The sequence below is a fragment of the Apaloderma vittatum genome, unplaced genomic scaffold (genome assembly GCF_000703405.1).
Source record: "Apaloderma vittatum isolate BGI_N311 unplaced genomic scaffold, ASM70340v1 scaffold16809, whole genome shotgun sequence".
Classification (NCBI taxonomy): Eukaryota; Metazoa; Chordata; class Aves; order Trogoniformes; family Trogonidae; genus Apaloderma; species Apaloderma vittatum.
In genome coordinates, this window is record NW_009736008.1 from 45,025 (window position 1) to 64,662 (window position 19,638).

Sequence of the window (19,638 nt, forward strand, 5' to 3'; positions counted from 1 at the left end):
TTGATAACTCGCATACGTGTATCATTTCTGTAAGAAGAGCAACACTCTCACTCTACGACAAATTTGCTGTGGGACTTGGACCAAGTTGCATACTCTCTCTGTGCAATTGTAAAGTTAGAAAAGTGCTTCTCCTCCATTTTCTGTCTTGTTTTTTTAAATAATATCTTTGGTGAAACAACGGTCTCCTGTAAGGCATTAGCACTAGGCACCATAGTAAAAGGCCTTAGATGTTTTCTACAGCTTTTAAGTGTTGCTGAATAGGAATATTAAGGTAATGACAAAGTTCTGCTTAAAACACTACTTGTTTTCCTTCAGAAGACCTTTACATTTCACACTTCTTTTGGGAGCAGCAGTAAGGCAGCTATGTTCTCTAGATTCTGTTACGAAGTCCTCTGGAAGGTGGAAATTACTTGAGCTGTTACATACCTTTGCAACTCTGGCTTGAGGGATGCACGTTGTATCCCGATATGGCCTTCCCTTGTCTTTTACTTTCACATCACGGAACAAAGAATTAACAGCAGAAGAGTACCAATGTGGCTTAGTGATTTAATTCATGGCCACAGGTAACTTCACACGATTGCTTTTACAGATGTGGCAGCCCTGGCAATGCCAGTTAAATAAACTTACGACACACTCTCGGGGACCTCCAGTCCACAGCAACTCCATGCTGGCAGCACTGGTGTGCATACGCTGATACACTTGTACAGAAACACTCACAGTCACCTCCTTGGTTACAGCCACACGTATCTGACAAGCAGTTTGAGTAAAACCAGGTGACATCAATCTGGAAATACAAGTATCACTTATCAGAAAGACAGACAGAGCAACAATCAACTCAATATAAAGCTACGACTCTTTCAAAATTTAATACATAAGTCTTTGAAGCATCAAAGATTGTTTCCTAAAACACAATAAATGCTTTATTAGAACAAATCAAAATCTTATATAGTACTTAGCAACACAAATAGATCAATGACCCATTAAGAGCATGCTCACTAAGATGTTGACATGAACTTGAGTTGTGCATGGTTTTGTAACATTTAAAACATAATCACAAATTCACTTTGTAGCTTTTCCCCTTATTTTGAATTGGTAAGATTCCAAAAAATCCACTCCTGTCAAAGCTGATTTCCTTATTGAACTGTTACACTTCCTACATGGACTTACATTTGAATAACACTTACAGATTCATGAGGAATTTAGTTGCTACCTGTGTTATACAGGACTGTTGCATTAATAGCTTTAACATGAGCTCCCCACTTCTTCCACACCTGGATACAAAGCAACCCTGAAAGACTCCTGGTTGTCCTTCATATGAAATCTACTTTCTCCATAGGAACCTTTCTGACACTTACACTCTATAAGCCATGCACACAGTCTCAATAACTGAGTATCTTGGGATACAAAATTTTCCATCGAAGATCAACTCCTCCTTATTCTCCAACTGAACCTGAGCCTGTGGCTGTCAGAACACATTGTAGGGCTCATATATTTCCTTAGGTGGTTGCCTGAATAAGGACATACATGCATTTTTTTCTATGATTGAGTTCTTCATATCTGATACTGCCTCAAAGAAACTGTCAATTTATTTAAAATATGCCTGAAAAGTGTGCATACTGCGTAATACATTTGAGCAAAACAAAGCAAGTTGCTATGCTTATGTGAATAGTGCTCAGAATGAAAAAAAAAAGAAATTAGCACGATTCAGGTGGAATTTTGTCTGCATTAATTACAGAGGGTACCAACAGGATTATCTATGTTGCAGAGTGTTAAACTTGTGTCCAGTGGCTACTGTCTAGTGCAGATAATCCTTATAACAGGTCCAGTTAAATATTCACATTTTAGAACCCGAATAGCTATGGGTGTTCTAGTTTGTTACAGTAGCCAAGATTATTACGTTATGGAAGACAAGGTGAAGATTTAAAGTGACGCAAGTTGAAGAGTAAAGTTTCTCTCTAGTGACATGTTCACTTTCACATCACTCTTTACCCCCACTCACCACTGGATGGCAAGCTTCAAATGCTTCACTTAACAGAATTCCACATTCCTTCTTGGCAAATGGCTCTCTAAGGGGATTCAAACTGCATGGATTTCGAATGTCAGAGCTGTCAACACACTTAACCAGAAAGCAAAATCAAGGTGAGAAACCAGTTCAATAACCACTTAGTGTTCGAACTTGCGAAGCACAGTTTTGTTTTTTAAAAAAAGGGATGAAAAATACAAAACAAATGCATCATTTATGACACTAAAGCCAGACTAAGATACAGAATTACAAGGGGATAATCTGCAGAAAAGTACACAATCTGAAGCAACGTTTCATTTGTCTGAGAGCAGCAGAAAACCACAGAGATACAGACAGGTGTACACAGAGCTGCCCCTGCAGTCCCCATCTGCAGTCCTCACAACGAAAAAGCGTAGCTTACGTAAATAACAATGTTCACTTGGACAACATACAGTAAGTGTCAGAAATGACATCTTTTTACTCTGATGATGGTGAAGGAACACTTCTACAAACACCACTAGACACAACATACAAAAAGTTCCTTTAAGTTTACCGACTTTTTTTCCTTCTACCAGTACAGTTTCAGAGTTAAGTATTTCCAACTACGAAAGACCAGTTTTATTCAAGAAGGGCTATATAGAATCCTAGACTGGCCTAGGCTGGAAGGGACCTTAGAGATCATCTAGTCCAACCTCCCTGCCATGGGCAGGGACGCCTCTCAACTAGATCAGGCTACTCAAGGCTCCGCCCACCTTGGCCTTCACCCCCCCCAGGGAGGGGGCAGCCACAACATCTCTGGGCAATTTATTCCAAAGTCTTGCCGCCCTCGTACTGAAGAATTTCTTCTTAAGGTCCAATCTAAATCTATTCTCCTTCAACTTAAACCCATTTCCCCTTGTCCTACCAGTGGACACTCTTGTAAAAAGTCCTTCCCCAGCCTTCCTGTAGGTTCCCTTGAGGTATTGGAAGGAAGCTAAACTGACACAGCCTAAAGAGAATTCTCAATTCTTCCATTACAGGAAAAATGACCACTGTTCGAACGTCTTCAAAAACACTCGTAGACTTAGAATATTTTACAGCATTTTTCTCTACTCTGTAGCATAGATCGTGGTATCTCTAAGAACCACTGATACCACCATTTGTGTTGCTGTCTGACTACCCCCTGGAGGTGTTCACGGCCAAGCTGGACAGAGCCTGGAGTAGCCTGATCTAGTCGAGAGGTGGCATCCCTGCCCATGACAGGGAGGTTGGACTAGATGATCTCTAAGGTGCCTTCCAGCCTAGGCCATTCTATGAATCTATGATTCTATGATAATACTTCCAGGAGTGAATTTCTGATTTCATCGTAAATAAATTATATGATGTAACAGCAAAAAACCTACTAGCAAATACATTCTTTTTACTATGTACCTCCACAGCTGTCCAGCTGTTTCCAAACTCTTGTGAGTTTGTTAATTCAAAATTATCTGGAGTCCTCAATTCATTTACTGTCTTCAAATCAAAATTTCCACATAGTCCAGCCAATTTACCCTGTGGGGAAAAAAAGCAGATAGACACACAAACACACATATATATGTGTACATACATACACACATATATATGAGATATGTATATCATATGGTAAAGTTTTTAAATACATCATATAGAAATATGTTTATATATATTTAAAAGTATATTTCCATGTGATACAAAACACTATGAGCCACAACCATTGTCAAAACGTGCTTAAGTTCCAGTCTTCAGTTGCTTAATTATAAATGTCAGGAATTTGATCCTTTTCAGCTAAATTTCAGCTGTAACAGTTCAACTCTTCATGGTAAAGCTACGGAAAATTTTATTTTGACAACATCAGTATTATTCCCTTTCAACTAAGTATCTCCAGGCCTTTGACACAGGAGTTAATCTTTTGTTCAGATAAATGACCTGTTTGTTCATTATGTGTTTTCTTATATTCCAGCAAAAAAATAACACCTGCTCCAGTAGCGAAGGAGAAAGCTGCCTCAAAGACATTTGTTTCTCTTGTTACAGAAGCTAAGACAGTAAATGACTGGGGAAAAAAAATTAAAAACACCCACAAAAAATGAGAATGAACTTTTTAATTGACAAGGCAGTTGAATGCTTCTCTCCTTGACTCTGCCAGTGAGTCACTACACGAGTTCCACATTATCTATTCTCTGAATAATGATAACTTATTAAGACAAGACTGACATAAATACCTCAAAGAAATGGCAATACCATTGTTGACTTCCACTTACCTGCCACTGATGACCCATCTGTACATGAACTGTTGTTCTCTGATCCCAAAGAATGGTAATGTGCTCATCAGGAAAATGAATGACAGTGAAAAATCCAGCTTTCCATAACTGTATTTTCTGTAGTTCGTCTACATAACTAGATAAGCTCTGTTCAAAATAAAACAAGGCTGCTTATAAAGTAGGTAATGTCTTCACAAAATGTTCACTTCACAAGAAATGAAACACCTAAATAAAATGAAAGACATTTTTCTCAGACACAGGTCCAAAAAGTGACAGAAGGCAAAACTGGTCTGAATTTTGATCGTGAACTGTGTTCTATTTTTACGATTTCCCTATTTTGAAAGTTGATTTTATATCAAATTTAAAGGATGAGTTACAGCAACTGGAGTCAAGATTAAAATGTTAATAGTTCATCAGGTTCCTGGTTATGATTTTCACTCAAACATCAGTGCATTCATGTCTTAGCCATGTGCTTTCTTTGAATACGGATAAGTACAGAGATGGTTGGAGCATCTCCTTGAAATAAGGAACTGTTTAACTATATCCAGAGATTGCCATCACATTTACATAAAGAATTCTTGTCTCTATCCAATAGCAATGAGATTCTGAATTATCTGTAGCAGGGACTAAGACAGATACCTGGTTTTATTATACGATACCTCATACAAAGACACACAACTTCCTTTACGTAGTCATTCTATAAATGGTGCTTAGTACTACTTATACCAAAATTACTACAAATACTAAATATTTACAGCAATATAGTTTGCAATTTGGCCAAAACAAAAATTAAATTCAGGCTGTGGAGGATAAATAAATAAAATTTGCAGTCACTAGTATTTTTTTTTTTCCAACTGTATAGGAATATTCCTTCTATACAATCTAGACCAAACTAAACTCTTAGTTCTAGGGAATCAATAGCAAAACTCACACCAACTTCAAAATATCTGGATTTTTATAAGACAGAAAATAAATAGAAAATAAAGTCTAAACAAAATTACAATCATCTCATCTAACATTTTTGAAAAACATAGACAAAGTTTTGCTTAACATTTCCATTGAAGAAAATAGATGTGATCAGCATTCATGGTAAAAATATTTACGCCTCTGCTATTTAAGTGGCACAGTAAGATTTTGCTAACAAGGCAAAAAAAGACTCAGAGAAGTGTACATACTACCTTTTAATCAGTGTTAATGACTGAAACTTACTGGAATTCCTGTTTCGTCATCAAATATTACCAAAGATTTTCCAACATTAATGAAAATATTTTTTCTACAAATGATTCCAGTATTAAAGCAGTCAATATTCTCTATAATAACAGAAAAAGTAGTTGAAGTACCCTGAAAAAAAAAAAAAGACATTTAAATAGACTGATATGTATATTGTTACATAATACAACTAGCAGAAACCTCTGTGTATAATTCTGTTACGTATAATTCAAACTCTAAGCAACAAAGCTTAAAGAACAGTACGTAGGACTCAAAGTGTACAGACCAGAAATAAGCAGAAGGGTAGCTTTTAACAGCTAGTTTTTAAATCCAGTTCTCCAGAGGCTTTGCAAACAAGTCTCACCTTAACTAGGTAAACCTTACAAGTTCCAACAAAGTCAAACGTCAGTCCATCGAGCGTTCTGTAATGCCGGTCCCCGTAGGCAGTGCACATGGACGGGCAAGGCCGGAAGGTGCACTGAAACGATCCGTGCTGGCAAACGCTGAAAAATGTAGCACCAATAAGGGTAATATCAACCATAACCACAGATAAACAATTACAGCTATTGCACTGAGAAGCAAAGAAGTCAAAAGCCATGTAAATATGATGACTGTGGAGAGAAGCATTCTGAAATGGTAACTAGAAGTAGCGTTTAATAATTGATTCTCTAGGGGGAAAAAAAAAAAAAAGAAGAAAAAAAAACACACGTGTATCTTGAACTCAGTGTGTTTGTTCCTGTTAGAATTTATAAATTCCAGAACATATACACATCAAAAGGGCATTTCTTATGTGGAAGGAAGAAAACAAAAGATGTCACCTAAAAAAGCACAATTTATTCTCTAGTAACTCACAACAATAACATGCCACAAAGATAAACCTTTCATTTTCAGCTTCTCACAGAACATTTATTTCTATATGAGCTGAATCTTAGAATCAATGTGTCCCACTATCACAGTCTTAATTCACTCTGCTTGAACAAGAATTTCATAGAAGTGCAAAGGAAAAATTTCAGTAGCATGATTTTGGTGCTCAGGTTCTTTAAAGGAATCATAGTTTGTGTCACTAGGCTTTTTTATTTTTTTCCCCCCTAGATGCCTAGGTATTATCATTCCCAAATCCTAACCTAAAGTTTAGGGGCATCCAAAAGAGTTCAAGCTCACCCTAAGTATAAAAACGTTTTTGTCACACCTACACCAAGCGACTGTTCAGACCCTTCTGAATTACCTTTGGCTTTACAACTGCCTAACAGGGATGTCACACTGGATACTGCCTCTTTCGGCATTACCCTGTTGCAATCTAAATAAGGTTTTCAGAAACAATGTAAGATATTTATAAAATGGATAGCTTTGCATTTCCTGCATCCACAAGTCATTTTATAAAATGGTTTTTGTTGTTTTAAGGGTTCGTGCAGAAACATTTCCTAATGTGTGAAGAGCAGGGAGCTCTTCCGCACATCTTCTTCAGGAGTCTTGAGACCCCATCAGAAGGGATGGCTTAAGAGTCGCACAACGTCTTCGAAGGTCTCTGCGCTGGTCTTATAATAAGTTGGTTTTATAATAAGTAGCCTAATAGTTACCAGAATCTAAAGAACCCTAGTTGGAAGAGCTCCTACCATCTTCTAAACTTGAATTAATTTTTTTAAGAAGTATTTCAGAACACAGAAGGCCCGATTCAGCAGCCCACAGAGACTAAGAAGAATTGCTCTAATTATAAGACAGCACCGAAACACTCCTCTGAAGCCTTCGTTAGCATAATGATCTTTTGTCTTTAAGCTTGTCAGCACATGGCAACAATTCCAGGCAGCTGTCCCAAAAAACAAACTTGGGAAACCTATAATCACAGCTCAGCCAGACCCCAGAGCCTGGGTTGAAAAGCTCTGGCACTCCACTGGTAGTTTCGTCAATTAAAATAGCAAATAAAATTATTTCTTAACTGTTCAACAGACAAAACGGATTAATAGTTACGTCTCTAACACTACATCAGATATAAGATGGTATTTAGTACCAACACATGGTATTTCTGTGTACTGAAACCCACTAAAATCATGACAGCTGCTGGGAGTGCCTCAGTGGGTTTGTTGGCATAGCAGTATTACATTCTGCAGGAGCAAACACACGCTCTTGCCCTGAGGTATCAGTTACATCCCTGCATACGCACACAGCAGTCTCACAGACTGCCTACACCTTGTATCAAGCAGAGCTTGTTGCAGACTTCCTATCTTTCAGTGGCTAACCAATTGCCAAAAAGCCACCACCACTCAATCTGTCCTCCTTCTGGACATGCAAGACTAGAAAAGTCATGACAACCTTACAGATTTGCACATTAATCTATTGGCCTGGCCTCAGGGGAGAAAAAAAAAAAAAAAAAGGCTAAATATCAAGTGTATTTCTGCCTGCACTGCTGCTGCCTTTGGTGAAGTCTCATACAGATTAAATGGGACGTAATAGTTCTTTCTGAAGCAAGCAATCCCACAGCAGGTCCAGCTGGAGAGGCCTTTGGAAATAAGGGGGTGAATAACCCGGGTCGCTTTACCTGCCTGCCCAGTGGAGATGGCTTGTAAGTCGCTTCACCAGTCGACCAAAGCGCTACAAATATCTTCTAGAGCAGATACTGAGGACCTGACGAGAGGCAGAGGTAGGCAGTCAGCACAAGGCTGGAGGGGGGCAATGACATCCAGACAAGGCAGTGATTTTGCTGACTGGACAAGCCTTCACTGGACTAAGCTACACTGAGCTGTGCAGGCCAGGAGCAGCAGCTTACCAGGTGACACTAGTTAAACATTCCTGGTAAGCTAAAAGAAGGGGACAAAGGGAAGGAACTGCTCTGCTGAGAAGCTGGGAGCTACACTCCTACTGTATTATCTTGACTCTTGACAGTACAGCTGATTTTTCTGAGGCTCTGGTAAGACAAATAGCACTGCTCGGTGCCAGCTTGCAGCATTCAACAGTGGTCAGAGAAGAAAACAGACAGGGACCATCATGTAACAAGTTTAAGGATCATGCAGACGTGGTTTATTTTCACATCCTAGCTCTCACGATGCTTATAAAAACAGTAGCGTAACGCCCTACTGAGAATGCTCGAGGAAACTTTGTGGAGTAGCACAGCTACAGGGCCTGTGCTGCATTTACAACACCTGACAGGAAAAGGAACAGGCTGTTGCATGTATCTGTGCGATCCTATCAACCCTTCTCTCTCGGAACGATTCCTTTAAAAGCCAACTGTCTCATCAAATTATCGACACACGCAAGATTAGCAACCAATTTATCTGTTACTACGCTCAGTATGCGATATTGCTCAGTATCCTCCTTTATTTATCATTATAGTAGGAGTATACTTATGGCCACAAGGTTATGTTTTGAGTCCTTAGACTGCTCAGATCCCGTGCAAAATGTGAAAATGAGTAAGTAAAAAGATTTAATGAATGTCACGCAGGTGTAATATTTGAAGGATTTTATCCTCAATAGGAATATTGGCCAAGGAATTTCAATTACCTTCAAAGTGTAAAAATCATTTTTCTAAATCAAGCTCTTTTTAAAAAAATAAATAAAATCGTGGATAGCTGTTAACTTGTTATGTAAAAGCTTCTTGAAACAACAAACCTAAAAATGTCATTTTAGTAGCACTTTGAAGAAACGTAAATACCAAATTTGGTTAAATGATTTACCAGAATCTGGTGTGAAATCTATGATTAAGAAACACAAAGGAATAATCAATCCACAGATAACCAACTAAACAGAACTGTGCTTACCATTTATGACAGGAAGAAATTACTTTATCACCAGGAAAGTATTCCTTTCCTTTCCACGAACATGGACATTCATCTGCATCCAAACACACATCCCCATGTTTAACAAGACTACACAAAAAAGAATAAGAAACATACATTCAGCTGAAGTACAGCTGGCTTCTAGCTATAAAAATACTTTCCTAAACTTTTAAATTATTAAAACTCTTATTATTATTGAAAAGCAAGTAATATTTAAAATCTTCTGAAATTGAAAAGGCATGATTTTAGTAATTATTATATATAAGCAATTTGGTAATTATTTCCTTTCACAAATACCTGAATATTTTTTCTTTAGTAAGCACCAGCACTTTGGGCACTAGCCCTTAAACCACTAATCCAGTGAAGATTTATCCATTAAAACAAAAATTTAAGGTCAGGGAAACTAACATTTTCCAGACCTCCTTCACATGTCACCAAACCAGCCAATTAGCTAAACTTCAACTAAAGCCAAGAGATCTTCCAAGAAATGGAGGAGCCACCACCCCCCTTTTCTCCAGTAGTACACATGCTCTTACCATCAAGAAATTCATGATTTATTTATTCTAAGAGTTTTCAAATGAAGATTCCTTATTCTCTTCACCCAATTTAAAGAGTTTTCATTTCCTGCATAGTTTTCCTACAGCTGTAGTTACACCTCTTGCTCTAGGAATGATTTAAACAGTATAAAAAGAGCTGTCCTGGTTGCACAAAATTAACTGAGTATATATTTCTGTATGACTGGCACCTTCATGCAAACAATCACAAATATGTTTAACTTTACTGGTAGAAATACACCCCACAGGCTTCAAAGGAGATTTTCAGAATACGGATTAAAAAATGCATAGCTATTTGCAGTTCAAGACTAATGCTAGAAATGTGTGCTTATAATCACAACTCCTAGAGTAACACATAAAACATGAAAATTTGAAAAAATTGTGAAAGAGATTCCATCAGCAGAGAAAGAATAGTGGATTTTTTTTCCCGAGCATCACTAAATAAAGCAACTACTCTAAAATTTAAAGAAAATATGTGTAGCTTTTAGTATCACCTAGAAAAACTGAAATATGAGAGTTACATATAGAGATACATCAAACAGATTCTACAAATAAATCCCTGGAAATATACCAGAAATACTGAATGATTTTATTTCAAAAGTTTTTTTTTTCCACTGAGCCCAATGAAGTTGCATTTTTTACAAAGACTGAATCCTTTTTTCAAAATATTATAATGTTATCGGACAGGCAAACAGGTATCAGTATAAGACCTAAAGGTCCAGTAACAGATACAGAACATCTTTGATAAAGCAATCTGTCAAATGAAAACCGTGAAACATGAAATCTTGATAAGTGGCAGCAGTGTCTTTAACTACTGCAGCCCCAATCTGTTTTGTGTTCTGTATCTGTTCCTATACAGAATCCTGTTCAATACAGAAGCACCTAATATGCCAGTGACACAGTACAAGGATTTTGTACAGGCATCAAACAATTTACAGCTACCCCATTTATAAATGCTAAGTTCTGAAATGTATTCATATTGGGAAAGAAATATTATCTTAAAATTGTACTGTTAGGCTGATATTTTCATTATTAAGGTTTGCTTAGAATTTCTGTGCCCCTCTGTATTAATGCAAATCTTTTATTTATATATATATATACACACACACACATATATACACACATATACGTGTGTGTGTGTGTGTGTGTGTGTGTGTGTGTTTCAAACAGTTTTCCCAAAGAAAACAAATTTGGCTAAGATATGGCACCGTGGACAAGAGACTGTAGGTGTGAGGCATATCTGTGACAGTGATTACACTGTTTTGTTTCCCTCTTATCCAAAAGGAAAGATTTCATAATTTCATTTATCATTAAATGTTTTATTTACTCACATTAATGAACTGGCAATTTGTGTTCTGTGACTCTTCTTCAGTCTGTTATTCATCAGATGGAAATTCATAACTGTAGCTCTTCTTAATGGGAATGTGTAGACACCATACCCACCCTCTCCCATTAAACTGAAAATCTGTAATTTCCCCCCAGGGTATGCAAAGTGCTCTTTGTAATCCATACTTTTTTTTAAGTACTGTGTCACTTGAAGATAATCAACTGTGAAAATGCTGGTTTAAAGCTACTCTGAACTGAACAGGGAACAATTCAGACACAAGGAGCATCACACTGACAAGGTTTCTTCCTCAAGTTATTTCTGTGGCTAAAATACATGACAAGAGCTCTCTCTCTTGTAAAGTCAAGCAAAGGGATAGATTTCAATGATCTAAGAATTCACCACAAATACCCTATAGAGGCTTTGCACAGCTCCCTTTCAACTTTTCTTGACACCTATACTTACTGTCCACCCAGACCCAGTGACAGCTAACACACCTCACCGTTATTGTCTACAGCTTCGTTCCTTCACGCAAACACAACTATGTGAACAGTCGTGCTAAAGGCATCATTAGAAGCAGTGTGTCTACTGTGAGTCAAATGCTTCTTTTCTTCTGCTAAGTCCACAAATCCAGATCCAAACACCGAAAAAGAACTCTGTTGCAGCCTCCACCGCAGCAGTTTTCAACAGGTTGTGTGTTGCACAGCACCTTCCTCTTCCCTGATTAACCACCAACCGACTTATGCAGCCATAAACACTTATGGCCCTACAACGCACTGCTGAAGGTAATATAAAAAGGTGCTCAAGTATCTGAATTGCACTGGTAATGTTTTACTGTGAAGTACAGGAAAATAAAAATTAGAGAAAATTTTTTTTTTTGCAGCTAGTACAAGCAAGACAGTAGAAGACCCTGAGGATTTTGGAGGGATTGCAAGAAGTAAAGGAGCATTGAAAGACAACATAAAAAAAAGAGCAGCAAGTCCGCAGAGCAGAAGAGTATGGGAAAGAACTGTGCTGCCTTTTTGGGGCACTGCAATGAAGGTACCTTTACTCTTTGGAAATGAACTCCAATCCTTAGCATGCTGTAATTCCTTACCCATCAGAAATAGTTATCAGTATAAAAGCCATTTTTGAGGAGGTTCTCAAAGCACGAATAGTAATTTTTAAGTGACAATACTCAAAAACTTTATGCCACGCACTTAAAAAACTAAAAGCCATTAAAACCAACATAACTTAAATAGATAATTGCTATTTTTATACTGAAAAATCTCTCAGCAATACCATGCTTGATTCCAAAACATGACAACAGCTAATCTGCACATTTTCAGCATAAATACCTAAGGCTTAAAACAGCCTTTTCGGAGAGAATACTGAAAATAATGCCAAGGAATGAAGAAACAAGCCTGCCTTGGTCAAATGTTCAAAGAACAGGGGAGGTATCTGAAAAAAAATTATCTAGGTAAACACAATTCTCCTGTAGTACAGGAACTGGATCTATTTCAATGACCTTCCTGTACTCCTCATGTTTTGTTTTCAACGTTGTGAGGTATTAGACCTTTGGCTCCACTCGTCTCTTGGTTTATCATTTCTTACACCTCGAACAGCCCGTATCGTTGGTGGTAAGCCTTCACAAGCCGGATGCTCAACCCTTGACACCTCAAACCCTCCAAGGAGCAAAGCGCCATGTCCTCAGCACAATTAATTACTTGATCACAGCTGAAGGCAGTCATCTGTGCTTGTGTACCAAAAGATGCAAACCTGTCTGTACTCACCCTGGTGGGCAGACACAACCTGAAACGCAGGGAAGGTGTGCTGAAAAAGTGAGGTTTAGCAGCTGATTCTCACAAGTTCTTTCTCTGCTGAGCTCAGGATCAACTTGTGGATTACTGCAATTAATATAAATCTGTCCAACCGGGCAGCTGTGTGCTGGGGGAAGAAATTGATACCACATTAGTCTTCACAGCCGAAATTTCGTATTCCATAAACGTGTGCAGTAGATTTAGATCAAAAATACATGACAGTGTAACATCCAGTAACACTCAATTGCCTGTCTCTCCTAATCATAATTAATTTTACAGAACCCCTATAAATCTCATACAAAATTCTAAAATGAATGTATTTCTTCAGAACACTTAGTCGGGAATCAGTCTGTCAACACAGAAATACAAAGTAGTACCATCTTCTACTACAGACAAGGAGTTCCATGGAGATTGGAGGATAGGTATTGTTTTGAACAGAAGTATCATCCTCCTGCCACCTTCACTCACCTATTACGTTGTTATCACAATTCATCACCCCATCCCTGCAATGGCTGCAATAAAAATACATTAAGATGCAATGAGCCAAGTCGATCTGTAATAATGTTTTCTGTTAAACAATGAAGCATATAGTACAAATACAAAATAACTGTATGTTTGCACTGAATATTAGAAACGGGGATAAAGTACATATTGCCTTAACACCTAAAGAATATTAATTACACTTCAAATTTTTGCTTTCTGCATAACATTACAATGAATTAAAATTTGTGGGCTGACAAAAATATATCCCTATACTGCTCTCAAAGATATCAGTGCAGTAAGAATAAACCAAGCCCTGTATTAAACAGAATCTTCATTATTTAAAGCAAAAATGCAGGGGCAATAGCAGCAAAATAAAACAAAATCCTAAACACACAGAGCTATATGTTAGAGCAAGCTCTGGGTATGTACTCTTAGATGAACATTCTTAACACTATTATAAACACTCCATTTTCCTCACCATCAGCTTAGAACCTTACTGAAAAGCAAGCTATCAGTTCATGTGAAAATCTGGTAACACCAACAGTTCTTAAGATATCCCACAGCTGAAGGTAAAACCCCAGTGTTGAATGTAACACTATCAAAAGCTATCGTAACTGCAATAATCTTTAGTACTGAACTGGAATTACTTTTCTGCAAGCAGAACACAATAACAATAAATAGATAACTTAGTCTCTTCTGAACCACTCCTAACAGGAATCACAAACAAACTATCTATCTGAAAACATCTTGCATCATGAAGTTCTTTCTCATTTATATCACAGTGAGTGTTTCTATTATTTTAGCATTCTTGGCTCACACAAGGCAACAGTGGTGCAGTAGCATCATGCTGCTTCAAACTAATTTTGCTTCAGCAATATGATAAGAATGTGGAATAGCAACCTACTGTGACTATTATCAGAACCAACTGGAACTACAGCTCATAATTAGAACCTAAAAAAAAAAATTCGAACTCCATGCTAATCAAGATTCCAAATAAAAAATTTCAGTTAGCATATCATAAAGCTTTTAGTTTGCATACCCACTCACATACGCAAAATGTGTGACAGCAAGACACACACTCTTTTCCCTTACGTGACAGTTCAGCAAAGAAACAAGCACACTGCATAAAACTCAACCCTAACAAGATACTGTAGAAAGGGAAGCATTGAGGGGAGAACAACAGCTTTGTATCTTACCATTTGCCCAAAGAGGTAATAGTTTCTCCAGGGGGATAGTCAATTCCTTGAAAATAACAAGGGCATTCACTTCTAGAGTAGAAGAGGAAAAAAAAAAAATCCACACGCAGTGTAATTGTGATTAACTCAAATCGCAGGAAGAAAACAAATCTCACCGACTTGATTGCTGTTCAAAGTTCAGTTGGTTGTTTTGTTCATTTTCATCAGATTTTTTGATTGGGCAGGTTTGGGTTTTGTTGTGGGTTGGTTTTGGTTGGTTTTTTCTTTGTTTGGGTTTTTTTTATGGTTTGGTTGTTTGTTTAAAACACAAGAAATAGCTCTCAATTAACTACTCATACATACTGCCACATAACTCAAGCATATTCCAAATCAAATCAGTAAGAAAGCAGAACCTCTATGCAACAGTGGACACCTTTTCTATTTCCGAGATGCCAAAAAAAAGATGGTATGTAAAAACTAGCTTTGGTGATGTTGGATGAGCGTCAGTACCACAAAAGAGCTACTTTTGATCAACACAGAGGTTTTGTATAATTTTAAGATCCCAACAACATCTACAAGGTTACATGTTTAAAGCTTTTCACTTGGACTTGCAAGTGCAGTGCTCTAAGGCAGTGAGCAGCACTATCAGAACTGCAACTTCACCCACCTCCGTACACATCGTTCAGTCTTGGAATTCAAATACATTCCAGAGGGACAAGCGCAGCCTTCAACACACTCACTGCTGCATGTCTGTGGCACAGACAGTGCTTGGCAGGTTCTGCCACAGCCAGACACACAGGTACTGTACTCCTTTGTATCTTCACATGAAAGACCTGCCCAAACAAAACAAACGGCTCAAATTACAGTGCAAGAGACTCAAGTTCTCAACAACAGTTTTCCGATAAAATCTCTATTCTTTCATTCCCAATCACATTAAATTCCACTAAAATTGTTATCTTGGCACTATGCTGTATAAACTACACAGATGTAAATCCACAGTAATAATGAGTAGAAGTCTGCACAGTTAATCCAGATTTACACTGGCAAAACCAAACAGCTGAAGCTTTTTTTCCCCCCCTATCTCTGAAAACATTTGGCTTTTGTACATGGGCTTTGGGAAATGGAGAGCATCTTAAAGAAGATGTCAGAAGCAATAAATAATACGTGCGTACTTAGCAGACGTTGAGCAATACTATCTTAGGTTTCCTCATTCATCCTATCAAGCTCTACTTAAAAAAATATCTGAAGCGTGAAAAACTAAAAGGATTCACATATTTTAAACCCAATAAGCATGACGTTTTAAATACATTCTAATAAAGCTACTCTTGCTTCTAAAAAAAAAAACAACAACCAAAACAGAAGAAAATGAAACAGTTTTAATGACTCATTCAGTCTAATGGACACATTCATGTCGTAATGACTGCAAGCAAGACAGTCCAGCTTGAGATATTTAAGCTGGACCAACTTTTCAAAATCCTCTTCGTCATGCATTACAACATGGATAATTACATGATGTGATGTTAACTACCCAATGTTAAATTCCTGAACGTTCCTTAGAAAGTATTTTCAGCCTTATTTATGAAGCCAAATCTACTGAAATACATGAGGTTTCAGTTTGGAGTTGTTTTAAAAAATTATAGAAATCAAAACACTATAAAACAACATACGTGAGGGTACTATGTAACCTATCAACATCTTTTACATCACTAGAAGTCCACATGAACTAACATAGCAATTGAATAATGTTATCCTACTCCTCTACTTGAGGAATTATAGAGCAGATAAGAGACGTCACCAGTTTATCTATATTCTTCCATTCATTTTAAACATCAGCAATACTAATTCTCTATGCTTTTCACACTATGTATATCAGTGTCACTGATTGTAAGAGTAACCTAAAAGACGTTGTCAGACAAAAGCTGACAATAATCCAGCTAAAACTACTACATGAATCACCATCATTTTTCATCTCATTCATTTAAAAAATCAGATAAATCTACCACCTACATGGAAAAGAACAAATCTATTTATGCAGCTCATGAATAACAACACAGATGAGATATTCAAAGCCCTATAATCCTCTTTTTTTAAAAAAAAAAATCTGTTTATTTTCTGACTGTGATTCTAAAGTCCTCAAATATTAATTATTTAAGATTAGAAGTGCAAGGAAACTCACCACAGTCTGGGACACCTCCTCTGAAATCTATTACAACTCCAAATCTTCGGCAATGATGAGCATAATGGGCCAGAGCAGAGCAAAAACAAGTCTGTCCACATTTGCAAGTGTCTCTTCTGCACTGCTCAAAATAGGGAACGGGACTCAAATAGGGGTAGCATGGAGCAAAAAGCTCTTTCGTGAGGATGCTACAAGCTTCCGCTGCATAAGAGGCTATACAAATAACAGATTAAACAGTGTTTCAGTGACAGAGTTTTTGAGAAGACTTGAAGTAAAAAGCGTCTTCCATATAACGCAACTGACCAGTTAGGTACTGCTGCCATAGATACCTTTCTGTCTTTGGTATATATACAACTGTACAGAAGGACAGAAAAGAAGTTAACTGCCCAGTTCTGAACTTATTCTGGAAATGATTTTAAGGTATTTGGAGAACTTTACACAGACAGTACCTACTTAATAGTCTCCAACCTTTAAAACAATTCATGGATGTGGGTTAAGCAACAGGTGCTACACATGATCCAGTGCCTTTCACACACAGAGGATAACACCTCTCTTCAGTCAATTCCCAGCAGCTACCTTCAGTAGGTCAGTATTTGAAAGAATGATCTGTTGTTCACCACTATTTCACTTGTATAAGGCTGTCACCACACCCAGAACTGCTGGCGTGGTGTAGCATTATTGCACAGCAAAAAAAAGGCAGGATCAAATGATTACAAGAAAAGCTCCAATCGCAGCACTCATCTGAATATCTTCATTCTAAATGCATTAATTAATTGTGCAATAGAAGCCGAAAGAAATAATATGCTATATTAGCATATCCAGAAAGAAATATTCCTACATTTTTATTTCCCACAAAGCAAGATGCATTAGCTAGAACTTCAAAATTCCATTTCCAGAATTTCTGTCTTCCTATACAGATGAGTTTTTGTTACAGTCATGTCCAAACTCATTGCCAAGAACGCAGCTTCTTGGCACTACGTATTGTATAAACACTCGTAAGATAGGATGACACCGTAGCAGGAGACATGTTTCCTAGCACTGCTGAAATTACAGGCAAAACTTCAATCAATATTTTATCTGTGTATCTTGCTTAAAAGTGTGTGGAGCCCAAGACAAGAAACGGTGGGAACTGTGAAAATAGGTACGACTAATGATCCACAAAGCTCGTCATTACTAAAGGATCTCTTGGCAACCGTCAATGAGTCATCATGGCATCAGCCATTCATTTTTTAGTGGGTAAGACTGGGTATTACTTTACCTGATCCAACTAGGAAAACCAGCACAGATGTAATAAGCAGAGATGCATTTGTCAATAACAATTGACCTTCACTGCCCACCTGCCTGCAGATGAACATCACACGGATCCATTTGTGAACTATCACGCACAAGAACACATGCTGAGGAAGTTTTCCACGTGTTTCCAAACAGCTCTGGAGTGCTCTCCGTTACTCCAACAGGAGATCTTTTACAAAACACAAGTAAGTCAGAAAAGATAAAGTGAATTTACAGAATGCTCTCAGGTCTACCACCCCCTTCAGGAGAGATGATTTAAACTCCCCTTCCACTGCTCCATATTCCCAGGTACTCTCCCATAAAGCACTGTCAACTTAAGTTCCAGGACTCTTTCTTTCCAGGCGAAGGCCCAAAAAAGAAAGTCATCTACTCTAGAGCCATTAGTTACTCTGTAAGGAGGGACATACCAAAACAGACCAAGTTCCATTTTTATAAGAGACAAGGAGGGAGCACCACTGTCCTGAAAGCCTGAACTCTGTTTATTCCTACTTCTGCCTCCTCAGGCAGAAGTATGATCCATTTTTCTCTCCTCTCTATCTTGCCTTCTGTTCTTAAAGTTGACTTCTGAGCTCTCCACTATCTGCATGACAGAGGAAGGAACAGAAATTCAAAGGTCCAGAGGTATAACTGCAAAAGTAATTGGATAACTATCCATGAGGCCTGGGTAAGGGAAGGTGCAGCAGAAACTGAAAGACACAAAGATTTATCAAAAGAACCAAGGCACATTAGCATTGTACAGGGAGAATGATCAAAAGTGTGCATTTAAATACAGGACGTTACATTCTAGGGAAAAAGCATACAACCAGTATCACTTCTGGTAAAGTAGCTGGAGGTGAAAGTGTTGCAAAAGACACCACTGTATATGGCCAGTGTCCCAAATCTGGTCTGGATGTACATGTCAAGATGCTTGCACAGTATGGTTGGTGTCATGTCTCAGCACAGTTCCTAAACTCCTGTAGTTTACAGACTTTATTCCATAAATACCAACTTTTGAATAACTTCTCACTTAATAGAGAATAAACTCAACAACTCATCAAAAAAAAAAAACCCTGCAAAACTTACTTGCTCCAAACAGAAATATTTTTAGTTTTATGTAAACACCTCTTCACCGAGATCCTGTCTATAATAATTTCCCAGTGTCGTTATTCTGATACAATATTTTGATAATATTTTTTAAGCCTCAAGATAAAAACTGTTCAAATATCCAATAGAATATTGTTTTGTGTGTGTGTGTGTGTGTGTGTGTGTGTGTGTGTGTGTGTCCATTTTTAAATAGGAACTACTATGGAAAGTTTTCCCATTAGTTTTTATTTTAATAATTCCCACTGTTTTGAGAGAAAGACATTCTAACTATTTTCTTTTTGTCACAAAAATAGCCTGTCATGCTCTAAATTCACATTCTCCTGCTCCCAGTTCCACTAGGCTGCTCAATCCTTCAGAAGCCAATTTTCTTTAGTATCTCTAGGAAAGAAGCAAAGAAGCTGGACAAGCATTAATCTTGGCTGTGGTGCTCAGGCAGCTCTGACCACCTTTTCACTGCATCACAACAAAGCAAAGCTCAGGCAACAGCCAATTCAAAAACGGCCTGCAGACACCGAACA

The 19,638-nt window shown here is 37.7% G+C and overlaps 1 protein-coding gene across 1 annotated transcript in view; it reads right to left on the reverse strand.

Moving 5' to 3' along the window:
- OTOG (otogelin) overlaps positions 1-19,638 on the reverse strand; it is a gene marked incomplete at its 5' end in the record, with an annotated part of 73,459 nt that overhangs the window by 42,539 nt on the left and 11,282 nt on the right. Inside the window, 13 exons of the mRNA XM_009876820.1 lie at positions 628-784; positions 2,000-2,116; positions 3,413-3,532; positions 4,258-4,404; positions 5,467-5,598; positions 5,831-5,969; positions 9,216-9,323; positions 12,884-13,037; positions 13,379-13,422; positions 14,590-14,661; positions 15,236-15,401; positions 16,745-16,957; positions 18,082-18,206. Coding sequence (XP_009875122.1) covers positions 628-784; positions 2,000-2,116; positions 3,413-3,532; positions 4,258-4,404; positions 5,467-5,598; positions 5,831-5,969; positions 9,216-9,323; positions 12,884-13,037; positions 13,379-13,422; positions 14,590-14,661; positions 15,236-15,401; positions 16,745-16,957; positions 18,082-18,206 — 1,694 coding nt within the window. The remainder of the gene's footprint in view (positions 1-627; positions 785-1,999; positions 2,117-3,412; positions 3,533-4,257; positions 4,405-5,466; positions 5,599-5,830; positions 5,970-9,215; positions 9,324-12,883; positions 13,038-13,378; positions 13,423-14,589; positions 14,662-15,235; positions 15,402-16,744; positions 16,958-18,081; positions 18,207-19,638) is intronic.